General features: G+C 39.9%; 3 protein-coding genes across 3 annotated transcripts in view; all 3 read left to right on the forward strand.

The window, feature by feature from the left end:
- Positions 1-13758, forward strand: part of LOC308302351 (protocadherin gamma-C5-like) — a gene marked incomplete at both ends in the record, with an annotated part of 340087 nt that overhangs the window by 140262 nt on the left and 186067 nt on the right. The gene's annotated exons all lie outside the window — the stretch shown is intronic.
- LOC308301918 (protocadherin beta-15-like) lies at positions 3646-7913 on the forward strand (the record flags this gene model as incomplete). Its single annotated transcript, XM_080746066.1, has 2 exons — positions 3646-6045; positions 7893-7913. 2 exons carry the CDS (start codon positions 3646-3648, stop codon positions 7911-7913), a joined length of 2421 nt encoding a protein of 806 aa, XP_080602192.1.
- On the forward strand, positions 9264-12436 carry LOC308301919 (protocadherin gamma-A4-like; the record flags this gene model as incomplete). The annotated part of the gene is made up of 2 exons (XM_080746067.1): positions 9264-11555; positions 12422-12436. The coding sequence occupies 2 exons, from the start codon at positions 9264-9266 to the stop codon at positions 12434-12436; spliced, it is 2307 nt and encodes a 768-aa protein (XP_080602193.1).

Genomic DNA, 13758 nt, shown 5'->3' on the forward strand with positions numbered 1-13758 from the left:
TTTTTTCTATTTTGAAAAACATTTTTAAATAGTTCAAACAGCTGATCTACAGGCTCATGACGTGTCGATGTAGATCGACGATTTGAAGTATTTTAAAATGTCTTTCAAAATAGTAAAAACAAAGGAAAATAAGTTTAGGGGTTTAGGGTTTAGCTTGGCAAAAATAGGGCCCCAGGTCTCCAAAGGCCTCAGTACAGCATTTCAAGTGAGGCATTTCAAGACCCAGAGGGGTTGCAAGAGGGAGGAATATATTGCAGAACCGCTTTTTTCTAGCCAAATTGTGTCGATTTAATTGGGATTAGCTAAAAGAAAAATCCCCACCATTTCTTTCTTTACTTGTTTATGTTCTGGCATATCTGCATAGTTGTCTCTACATATAATACATTTTATGTTTGTTTTTTATTTAGTGTGGTTGCCCCTGCAGGGCAATCAGACAGTACCTGTCTTACTTTATTCCATCCATCCATCTTCCAGGACCTCCTAGTTAAGTTTATTTTACCATGCTACTCCTCCCTCAGTTTTTGCAGGACCCTCTTGGATCATAGGTCAAATGACCGGCTTCATCGGGAATCGATTCCCTACATTTTGCTAAGAGATACATTATATATAGTTTAATTTATATAAATGTATTTGTGAATTCATTTTCTCCATTGACTTAATTACATTTTTAGCTTTTCCCAAATATGTAGATGACTGACATCATAGATGTCTGACATCATAGATGACATGAGACTGACACACTATGTTCATATGGGCATTCCAGGATATGGGCTTAATATCAATGACATCATGGATCTCCATATATGGGCATAAACGGGACAAGGACGGAATGGTTAGTACCAAAAGGACTGACAGATACAGAAATATTTGCAAGGTTGACTCGCCTCAAGGCAACCACAGTTATGTTGGTTTCTCCAATTCCAACATATAGTTATTATTGTCTAGTTGGCACATTGTGATTTTTTGAAGCGGTGAAAGCCGCTTCCAAGGAGTGGCTTTGTGTGTCCCGTGCATGTCCATATATGGTCATCTCAGTCCAGAATGAACAGGTTTTATCTGTCCGTAAATGTGTGTCCCCCATGTCCATATATGGTCATTTCAGTCCAGAATGAACAGGTTTTATCTGTCCCGTACGTCCAGAATATGTGTGTAGTGTCCGTCCTGGTCTGATGATTGGATGATTAAAAATGTCCAATGAGACCATAGTTTGAGGATTGGTCAAGCTTCACATGACAATCCGGCCCTCCAGATAAAATCATTCATTCATTCAGAATTCAGAATTCTGTAGCTCTAGACAATTTTATACTCAGATTCACCGCTTCACTTCGAACCGAGGTTTGATTTTTTTAAAGGCTGAAAGGTTTTGTTTTGAGTGAGGTGTTATGCCCATTCGGGTGATCTAAAGACCAGTCCACAACAATGTAACTTTTTTACAGTGATTTATACAGTTTCCTACACAGACAAACGCCCATACCTGCTGACACAGACAAAGACCCATTAAAATAATACAATATTTGAAAAAATTATTACAACCACAGCCGTAAGATTATGGAAAATACTGGTATGCTGCCATAATGCCGTCAAATTAATTCACATTCAAGAACAAGTAGACTACTCTTCACAGACTAATCACACTTGAATCATAATCTGACAGAGCATTACATTGTAAGATTATGATAATGCTAATTAATGGTCTCATTATTTATATTCAGCTTTTTTAGTTAGAAATGTAAACACCCAAGGTTTTTAGCATGTTAAATGAAGAGGGTACGTACACAATGCTTTTCCTAAATGTGTTTTGAGCTGGAAGGCATGACTTTATAATATCAAAAGAAAGAGCTTAAACAATCCATGTAAGCCACTTTGTGCACTGCTGTGTTTTTATCATTGCAATATTTGCATTGCATTACTGATTTAAAATATATTTTTACCAGTATTAATATTTATACAAAATTAACATGCTGTATCTTCGACTATGCATCGCATAAAATATATAACTTTGTGTCGTGATAAATTATTAGACCTATTATCACATTTATTTAGACAAAACTCAAGTAGGCTACTTTTCTTTCTGCATGTGTAATGTCGCTGTCTGTGGTGCTGATCTTTATTTGCTTTGTTAAGAAACAGATACAGCTCTGGTACTTTTCGAATATTGCTTGGTGATTGCGACCTGCCTGAAGCGTATAGCCTAAAATTTTTTAAAAAGTTCATACATTTATAAAGCCATTAGAGTGCCCGTCGTGGTTGTGGCTCCCCTTTGGAACGCGTTTCGGAGAAGGCCCGCAACTGTTCATTAATCGACTTTCTAACACTTCAGTATTTTGGTAGCCTATATTTTGTCCTCAGGCCTACACGCTAATGGTAAAGTTGATCAGATGAACGGTCAAGATGTGCAACGGACAGACAAAAAACAGTGTGCCCCCCATACAGTGTGCGTGAGACTCGGAGTTCTTTTTAATGCTGTTTATTACAATAAACACCGTAGAACTGGCATACAGAAAAGACAAAAAATAAACAACACATTAACTTGGCTTAATATTCACAAAATATACACTGTATGCTATAAATGACTACAAACTCACAAATAGTACTGACCACTTTGCCTGCATACACACGAATGGGGGGAGGGGGGGGGGGTGTCACGGGGTGACCTGGGTTCTTCAGTCTTCTTAACAAGAAAAAACAGAAAATCAACGTATGTACATTCTCAATAATAATACTACTGTGCATGACTGAAATCAAACACAAATACTGACCACTGGATGGACCAGGAAACTCCAGTCTTCTTGTAAAACTGTGTCTTTTCTCCTCTTTACTTTATTTCTCTTACTCCTTTACTTGAGTTTTATCTTAATTAACTTTTACTTAAGTTCTCTTGACTTTCTTTTACTTGTATGCTCTTACTTTTAATACATTTCTTCTCTTCCCTTTACTGCATTTTACTTTACTTTCTTCTACTTCATCTCTCCTCTTGCACAGAGCTCTCTCTCCATGACAAAAGTTTGCTGTCAGCTCTCTGCTACCTCAAAGGTGTAGTCAACAACCATTGATTACAGAGAACTCAGATCACAGAGGTGACTTAATTAGGAACTTGTAACACATAAAACACACTTAGAGCGCCCCCAAAAGGTCAAATACAGAAACATGGAAACTGTGGCTTTGCTGCAGTTACATACAGAGAGCGTGAACATTACCAATGAATAGCACAGACAGACAGACAGACAGACAGACAGACAGACAGACAGACAGACAGACAGACAGACAGACAGACCTTTCTCAATATCGAGGGGAATGTTTTCGTCATTTATGATGCAATGATATGTACAAGTAACTTGTTGATGTTAGTTACAATGCAAATTTTTATATTTAACCACGAACAAACTAGAGTTAAGATTGGTTTGCATGATTATAACCATGGATGTGTTATGTGTAATTTGCACTCGCGGTGTCGCTATACACCAGCAGAGTGAAATGTGAGCTACGTGTCTCTCTCTTCACCACCCACCATGTGAACACATAACTGAGGCATACAATCTAGAATGTTGTCGAACGCTGCAGTGAAAACCAAGCAAGAAGTCATTGTCTTTAGTTGGATAGTTGTAGCCTATTGAATACATTTAGGACATAACTGCTGTTATGATAATGGCTGAGACTGGGTATTTTCTTCAATGCTGTGGCTTTGTCTTTTTCCTTTCCGTGTTCCATTGCGCTCATGGTGACCTGAGCTATTCTATTCCGGAGGAGATGAAACCAGGATCTGTTATTGGAAATATTAACAAGGATCTCGGACTTGAAGTGGGTCGACTAGCTGCTCGTAAAGCTCGTCTAGATATGGAAGAAAATGAGAGGAAATATTGTGATTTCAATCTTCGAAATGGGGAGCTGATCGTTGCGGAGAGGATGGACCGAGAGGAGCTTTGTGGAGAAAAGCCCTCTTGTCTTTTGAAATTCGAGTTGCTCTTGGAGAGTCCTTTGGAATTACATCGCATATCACTTCAAATCCAAGACATAAATGATAATTCACCCGTGTTTCCAAAAGAGGTTATCAAATTAGAAATTAGAGAATCCGCTGACAAAGGAGCTCGGTATCGCATTAATGCCGCCCATGATGCAGATATAGGCAATAATGCCGTTCAGAGCTATTCACTGCAACGCAATGATAACTTTGTCATGAAATCTCAGACGACCCGTGCAGGTAGCAAATATGGGGAATTGATTTTAGATAAAGAGTTAGACCGAGAAGAGCAGCAGGAAATTAAGTTATTGCTGACGGCTCTAGATGGTGGTTCTCCACAGAGATCAGGTACTGTAATCATACACGTCACTGTATTGGATGCTAATGATAACGCCCCAGTGTTCAGTCAGGCCGTCTATGAAGCGAGTCTGCCTGAGAACTCACCTTTAAAAACTCCAGTTATTACTGTGAGTGCAACAGACGCAGATGAAGGTTTGAATGGTGTCGTTACATATGAATTCAGCCGAATGTCTGAAAAATCACAAAAGTTATTTTCACTGGATCAGGCAACAGGAGAAATTATAGTAACAAGTGAGATTGATTATGAAGTGGGATCCAAATATGAAATGTTTGTAGAGGCAAAAGATGGATATGGTCTCTCTTCAGATGCAAAAGTTATTATAAGTATTACTGATATGAATGACAACGCCCCAGTTATAAATATCAAATCATTGACTAGCCCCATACCAGAGAATGTGCCATCTGGTACAGAAGTGGGCATCATTAATGTAAATGACAGAGACTCAGAAAAGAATCAACAGATCATTTGCTCCATTCAACAGAATGTTCCCTTTAAGCTCATTCCATCAATAAAAAACTATTATTCATTAGTTACAATAAGTGATCTGGATCGTGAACTAGTTCCCGATTACAACATTACAATAACTGCCACAGACAAGGGCTCTCCACCTCTGTCATCTTCTAAAACTATTCACTTATCAGTAGGTGACATCAACGACAACCCTCCTGTGTTTGAAGAACAATCCTACACTGCCTCTGTGACTGAAAATAACAAACCTGGATCCACCTTGTGTTCTGTTTCTGCTATAGACCCCGACTGGCGACAAAATGGCACAGTGCTTTACTCTATTTTTCCTGGTGAGGTGAATGGTGCCCCTGTGACTTCCTACCTATCCATTAATGGAGACACAGGGGTGATCCACGCTGTAAGGTCATTTGATTATGAACAATTCAGGAGTTTTAAAGTCCATGTGATAGCCAGAGACAATGGTTCTCCTCCTCTCAGCAGCAATGTGACTGTCAGTGTCTTCATATCAGATGGGAATGACAACTCTCCTCAGATACTTTACCCCGCCCCGGAGGGCAACTCTCTTATGACTGAGCTAGTCCCCAAATCAGCTTTGGGGGGCTCTCTGGTGTCCAAGGTAATAGCAGTGGATGCAGACTCTGGACAAAATGCCTGGCTGTCCTATCATATTGTGAAATCCACAGACCCAGGACTTTTCACTATTGGTCTCCACAGTGGAGAGATCAGGACACAGCGAGACATTTCTGAATCTGACAGCATGAAACAGAACCTCATTGTGGCAGTGAAAGATAATGGACAGCCTTCTCTCTCTGCTACCTGTCCCATATATTTACTGATTTCTGACAATTTGGCTGAAGTTCCTGAACTTAAAGATATGTCTTATGACGAGAACAACTCTAAACTAACCTTGTATCTTATCGTTGCACTGGTGTCTGTGTCCACCTTTTTCCTGACCTTCATTATAATCATCCTGGGTGTGAGGTTTTGTCAAAGAAGAAAGCCTAGACTCTTGTATGATGGAGCGGTTGCCATACCCAGTGCTTATCTCCCACCAAATTATGCAGAGGTTGATGGCACAGGAACTTTACGCAGCACTTACAATTATGACGGCTATCTGACCACAGGGTCTAGAACCAGTGACTTCAAGTTTGTCCACTCTTATAACGACAACACTCTGCCTGCAGACGACACTATGCGGAAATCTATAAATGATTTTGCTGAGGCATTTGGAGACTCTGATGGGTCACCAGAGGTAAGAGTTGCTAACTTAGTGGTTACATTTCATATGTTTAGTATCAGGTTACCTGATATACCTTCTAACACATCAAAAACTGTCATTCTTCTACATCCTTCAAATGTTTATACTGCAGAACTCTCTCTGTCTTTGTCTGGTGGTCAATGTGTTTCTTCCATGTAGATTCCCCAGCTTCACATATTGGTTTTGTTTTACTTTTAATCTACTTTTGCTGTTTAGATGTGATGGATGAGAGATCAGTCTGAGATAATTGTGAGTTGGCAAACCCCTGGTACCCATATATGGAGATCCATGTTCTGTATATGGAGATATGCTGTGAGAGCCCAAACATGCTTACCCAGTTATTCGTTATGTGAAAGTCCTATGATGTCTATGACATCTGACATCATATGCCCATACATGGAGATCCCTGTCTGTAGAACCAGCCACACAGATATGGGCAGTCTTGGCCATCTGTCTTGGCCATATGGATATTAATATTGATGACATCAGGGAACTCCATATATGGGCATAAAAGGGATTCTGATTGTGTGACATCACAGTGAAGCCAGAGCGTGATGTCAGAGCGGCAAACCCATTCTGTTAGAGTGGTTCAGATAGACCGTAAAAAAAGTGTACACGTCCAGACCGAGTCAGCATGTGTTGTTTCACATACTAAACTGCGAGCTTCAGTCGCAATTGTTATCTGGTATTTTTGCAAACGTATTCCTTTTCAATTATTAATTTCCAATTATTTGCCCTGTCAGAGCCTTGTACTCCTATTGCCTTATACCTCTTTAAATCGGAGCCCTTGAAAATAAAAAATCACACCTAGTGTGAAGTTAGCTGTGCTATTTTTGAGTTAATTTCATCAAGCATCCCGCTGTCCAAACACAGCACGTCTTGCGAAGCTTGGCCAATTAAAGGAGCACAGATCGAAAAGGTAGCAACAAATTGCTTTTGTTTCAAATCGTATCAGAATATATACAATTCTGCATTTAGCCATCAAATATCTGAACCGTGTTTTCTAAAATTGATTGCATTAGATCTGTGGATCTATTTGCATTTATCATGTGCCTATGTGCTGTCACTTAACATTAGTGGAGCAGTGATGCATCCTATTTACTATGCTTACCACTCACATGAATCAACAAAATACAGAAATGTTGTCTAAAATGCTGGTGGAAACTGGTTTAAAAGTACTATATTAGTCTTGTTAAAAGGATGGAATATTTAGTTGGAAACATATACATCTGTAGAAGATCAACTATATTGTGGATTTATGGATACCTCTACAGTTCTGAAGATGGTTGACTTCTAATATATTCTGAAGCTTTCCTTGGTAATACAGCCAAGGATCTCAGACTTGTGGTTGGAAAACCATTTGCTCATAAACTTTGTGTTAATGTATAAAATTAAAGACTTGAGATATTCATCTTTGAAGCTGAGAGGATATACAGAGAGAATACTGTTCATCCAGTTAACTTCTCAGTCAACACCGCAGTATATTGGTCCTCAGCAATACACCTGTTGTGAAGTGAAGTCAATCAGATGACACGATGTGCGAACTAAGGACAATCTTACAGACATACAACATAGAGAGAGACATAATGTACTTATAAATAATACAAATTATTACATTACTCAGACAGACAGACAGACAGACAGACAGACAGACAGACAGACCTTTACTAATCATGAGGGAAATGCTTTTGTCATAGATAGTGATGCAACCATAGGTGCAATAAGATGTTTACATTTGTATTATAGATACCAGTCTTAAAATGTATGGCTAACAGAGTAGAGAGTTGAGATTAGTCTGCATGAATTGCATTATAACCATGGAACTGTTGTGTCATGTGCACTTGCAGTCTCGCTATACACCAGCATAGAGAAATCCATAGCCTGCTGTCTTCACCACCCACCAACATGAACACAACTGAGGCCTACAATCTAGAAATGTCTCTCTCTCTCTCTCTCTCTCTCTCTCTCTCTCTCTCTCTCTCTCTCTCTCTCTCTCTCTCTCTCTCTCTCTCTCTCTCTCTCTCTCTCTCTCACACACACACACACACACACACTCACTCACTCACTCACTCACTCACGTTGTTGTTGTTTTCTTTTCGGTTTTAACAAGTGGTTGATTGAGTTATACTGTTGTCTTTCTATCAGCTCGAGTCTGGCCATTCTCCTCTGTCATCAGAACTGCTGCTCACTTTTCTTATTTTTTTCCTATTAGCCTACCTGTAAACCCTAATGGTTGTGCGTGAAAATCCAAGTAGGGCTATCGTACATCAGCGCTTGGTTTGAACTGTAGCAGATTGCTTTTACCGTGTGTCGGACCTGTCAGTGTGCATGCCTAAAGGCTTTGGGTTGTAATTCTGATTAGAAATCGTCCTTACGGTGCAGCAGCTTGGCGTGTGTGTGTCTGTGTGTGTGTGTGTGTGTGTGTGTGTGTGTGTGTGTGTGTGCGTGCGTGCGCGCGCGTGCGTGCGTGTGTGTGCGCGCGCCTGCGTGCGTGCGTGCGTGCGTGTGTTTGTTTCTTTTAACAATAGTCAAGCATGATGTAAAGGCCTGATTGTCCCCCCTCTGCCTACCTTTGCTGTCCATGGTGCTGAATTCCGCTTTGCACTATAATTATGGATGAGATGGGCCTGTTGCTTTGGTACTTTGCGGGTTTATTATTATTTGTTTATGTTTTGATGAGAGAATGACGTGCCAGGTTAAATAAAGGTTAAATGATAGACTACAGGTGTGTGTCCTTAAAAATAATAATAATAATAACATTATGGATGCAAATTCTTAAAGTTAAAGGCTGGCCATGGATGAGTTGTTTAGTTTTTATAGATTGCAATATGAATCTTGAATCTGTGTTGTGGCATATGTCCTCACGGTGTCGCTATACACCAACAGAGTGAAATTGTCCGTCGTGTTCCTTTCCCACTGACTTGACCACATAGCCAAGGCATAAAAACTAGAATGTTGTCGAAAGCTGCTGTCAAAGCCAAGCAAGAACTCGTAGTCTGCTGAAATATTACCTTTTAGTTGGGAATCAATATCTATTCCCACGCTCAATTACTGTACATCACTACTACTAAGCAACTACTACTACTGCTGCTGCTGTTATGAAGATGGTTAAGAAGAGGCCTTTAATTCAGTGCTTTATTCAACGGTGCGGCATTGTCTTTTTCCTTTTTTTATTCCAATGTGCTCATGGCGACCTGAGCTACTCTATCCCGGAGGAGATGAAGCCAGGATCTGTTGTTGGAAATATAGCCAAGGACCTCGGACTTGAAGTGGGTCGACTAGCTTCTCGTAAAGCTCGTCTTGATTTGAAAGAAAACGAAAGGAAATATTGTGATTTCAATGTTCGAAACGGGGACTTGATTGTCGCGGAGAGGATAGACAGAGAGAAGCTTTGTGGAGAGAAGCCTTCTTGTCTTTTGAAATTCGAGTTGCTCTTGGAGAGTCCCTTAGAATTACATCGCATATCAGTTCAAATCCAAGACATTAATGACAATTCACCCGTTTTCCAAAAGGATGTTATAAAGCTAGAAATTGGAGAATCGGCTGACAAAGGAGCTCGGTATCGCATTAATCCCGCCCATGATGCAGATATAGGCAATAATGCCGTTCAGAGCTATACACTGCAACGGAATGACAACTTTCTTTTGAATATCCAGACAACCAGTGCCGGTAGAAAATATGGTGAATTGATTTTAGATAAAGAGTTAGACAGAGAAGAGCAGCAGGAAATTAAGTTATTGCTGACGGCTCTAGATGGTGGTTCTCCACAGAGATCAGGTACTGTAATCATACACGTCACTGTATTGGATGCTAATGATAACTCCCCAGTGTTCAGCCAGGCCATATATGAAGTTAGTCTACCTGAAAACTCGCCTTTAAAAACTCCAGTTATTACTGTGAGTGCAATAGACGCAGACGAGGGTGTGAATGGAGTAGTTACATATGAATTTAGCCATGGGTCTGAAAAGTCAAACGAATTATTTTCACTAGATCAGGCAACAGGAGAAATAATTGTAACAGGTGACATTGATTATGAAGAAGGGTCCAAATATGAAATGTTTGTTGAGGCAAAAGATGGATATGGTCTCTCTTCTGATGCTAAAGTAATTTTAAGTATTATAGATATGAATGACAATGCTCCAGTTATATATCTAAAATCTCTGACTAGCCCCATACCAGAGAATGTGCCATCTGGTACAGAAGTGGGCATCATTAACGTGCACGATAGAGACTCAGAAAAGAATCAACAGATAATTTGCTCCATTCAGCAAAATGCTCCTTTTAAGCTTGTTCCTTCTATCAAAAACTATTATTCATTGGTGACAATAAATGATCTGGACCGTGAACTAGTGTCTGATTACAACATTACAATAACTGCCACAGACAAGGGCTCTCCACCTCTGTCATCCTCTAAAACCATTCACTTATCAGTAGGTGACATCAACGACAATCCACCTGTGTTTGAAGAACAATCATACAACGCCTATGTGACTGAAAATAACAAACCAGGATCCACTCTATGTTCGGTTTCTGCTATGGACCCTGACTGGCGACAAAATGGCACAGTGATTTACTCTCTTTCTCCTGGTGAGGTGAATGGTGCCCCTGTGACTTCCTACCTATCCATTAATGGAGACACGGGGGTGATCCACGCTGTGAGATCATTTGATTATGAACAGTTCAGGAGTTTTAAAGTCCATGTGATGGCCAGAGACAACGGTTCTCCTCCTCTCAGCAGCAATGTGACTGTCAGTGTCTTCATATCAGATGTTAATGATAACTCTCCTCAAATTCTATACCCCAGCCTGGAGGGCAACTCTCTTATGACAGAGCTGGTCCCCAAAGCAACTCTGGGGGGTTCTCTGGTGTCCAAGGTAATAGCAGTAGATGCAGACTCTGGACAAAATGCCTGGCTGTCCTATCATATTGTCAAATCCACTGATCCAGGACTTTTCACTATTGGTCTCCACAGTGGAGAGATCAGGACACAGCGGGACATTTCTGAATCTGACAGCATGAAACAGAACCTTATTGTGGCAGTGAAAGATAATGGACAGCCTTCTCTCTCTGCTACCTGTCCCATATATTTACTGATTTCTGACAACTTGGCGGAAGTTCCAGAACTTAAAGATATGTCTTACGATGAGAACAACTCTAAACTTACCTCGTATCTTATCGTTGCACTGGTGTCCGTGTCCACCTTTTTCCTGACCTTCATTATTGTCATCCTGGGAGTGAGGTTTTGTCAAAGGAGGAAGCCCAGACTGTTGTATGATGGAGCGGTTGCCATCCCCAGTGCTTATCTCCCTCCTAATTACGCAGAAGTTGATGGCACAGGAACTTTACGCAGCACTTACAATTATGACGCCTATTTGACCACAGGGTCTAGAACCAGTGACTTCAAGTTTGTCCACTCTTATAATGACAACACTCTGCCTGCAGACGACACTATGAGGAAATCTATAAATGATTTTGCTGAGGCTTTTGGAGACTCTGATGGGTCACCAGAGGTAAGAATTGTTAGCATAGATCAATATCAATGATACATTATAACATAATCGTTTATTATAAACATTTCATCTGTAAGTATCATGTTACTTGCAGTACCTTCTAACACATACGTTTGATAATGACTATTTTGTGGCATTCTTTTATATCCTTCCAATATCTGTATTGCAGAAAATATCTGTCTGGTTATCACATGTCCACATCGATTGTATATGATGAGATATCTGTTTGCTACTTCCCTTATACATTTAATTTGGTTTTGCTTTCAGACATTATTCTCTATTTTTGTGGATATATTGTAGACATATTTTATTTCTCATTTTAAATTTGATCATTAACTTAATCTCTTCGTTTCTTCTGTGCAGAGTCCTCAGCAATGCACTTTACATATTAGCTGGTTATGTTTTACTTCGACACTACTTGTGGTGTTTTGGTCAAGTTTTGTATGGTGGATGAGAGATCAGTTTGAGATAATTGTAAGTTGGCAAGAATAATAGAGGAAACGTTGAATATTAGTGATTCAATTCAAGTTAAGGTTTTCCACAATTGACAATAGTCAGTTGAATGTGTTGCTTGGATTTCTATTATTCTGTTTAATTTCACATTGTAGTTGTGTTATTTTGAAAAGGCTGAGTTGTTTTTGAAATCACTGATTTTTGTTTAGCTTTTGCTGCTAGTGATTTTCACTCATGTTTCATGTGATCACTCAAGCTTTTGTGTGTGTTTTACACATCTAAGTGATTGCCTGTTAAATTAATATGATGTTTCATGGTATTTTTGCAAACATATTCCTTTTCAATTAGTACTTTCCAGTTATTTGCATTGTTCAGAGTCTTGTTCTCCTTTTGCTTCGTATGTCTTTATACAGTATCTGAGCCCTTGAAAATAAATATGCAGCAACTTGCTTTTGTTTCACATCGTACTGTCAGTATATTCCTCTATATATACAAGTGGAAAAGAGATCATAACATCTGCATCAAATTTCCTTTTAATACAATTCTACATTAAGTGATCAAACATCTGAACCATGTTTTATGAAATGGATTGCATTAGGTCTATGGATCTATATGTCTTTTCATCGTGTGCATGTGTTGTCACTAAATAGTGGATTAGTGATGCATCCTATGCTTACTCACTAACATGAATCAGCAAAATACAGAGTGTCTACAATGTTGTTGGACACTGGTTTACAAGTGCTAAATTAATCTTGTGGATGGAATATTAATTGGAAACACATCTGTAGAAGATAAACTGTATTGTGGATTTGTGGATACCACTATATGGTTGGAAAAGGGTAGTTTCTTCAAAGTTGTACCTTTTCCTTTTTCCTTGGTGCATTATTTCACAGCGACCTGAATTATTATATCCTGAAGCTTTCCTTAGATGTAGCCAAGGACCTCAGACTTGTGGTTGTTAAACAATCTGCTCATAAACTTTGTGTTGATATACAATCACAAAGACTATTGAGATATTCATCTTTGAATCTGAGAAAATATACAGAGAGAAAACTGTTCATCTAATTGACTTCTCACTCAACACTGTACTGCAGAATATTGGTCCTCAGTAATACACCAGCTGTGAAGGCGATCAGATGAATGGTCATGATGTGCAAACTAGGGTTGTTGTTGTTGTTGTTGTTGTTGTCGTTGTTATATTGTATCAGTGAGCCTGCATGCATGTGCAAACTGTTGCCTGTGGTTGCTGTTCATAGCTGTCAGGACTCATGAGTGTCACCTGGTGTGGTGTTTTGATTGATTGATTGATTGATTGATTGATTGATTGATTGATTGATTGATTATTTTATTAGACAAAAATGGAGAACAGTACAAGTGTGGCGGAGAGAGTCGCAGCCCCAGCCTGAAGCCTCAAAAGTCTAGTATCTGCTCTCGTTCCATAGGGATGTCCCTTTGGAGTGATGGTTAAAATATTGGACTTTCACGTGGGAGACCCGGGTACGAAGCCGGGTGGGGAGGTTCGGATAACCTCCGTTACATTGGTGCCGTGACCCGGATCCGGGCTTCCCCGTAGGAGGAGGTCAAAGGGGGGTGAGTCTGGCGGAGAGAGTCGCAGCCCCAGCCTGAAGCCTCAAAAGTCTAGTATCTGCTCTCGTTCCATAGGGATGTCTTTTGGAGTGATGGTTAAGATATTGGACTTTCATGTGGGAGACCCGGGTTCGAAGCCGGGTGGGGACGTTCGGATCACCTC

This window comes from Nannobrachium achirus, assembly GCF_963921795.1.
Source record: "Nannobrachium achirus genome assembly, chromosome: 17".
NCBI classification, from domain to species: Eukaryota; Metazoa; Chordata; class Actinopteri; order Myctophiformes; family Myctophidae; genus Nannobrachium; species Nannobrachium achirus.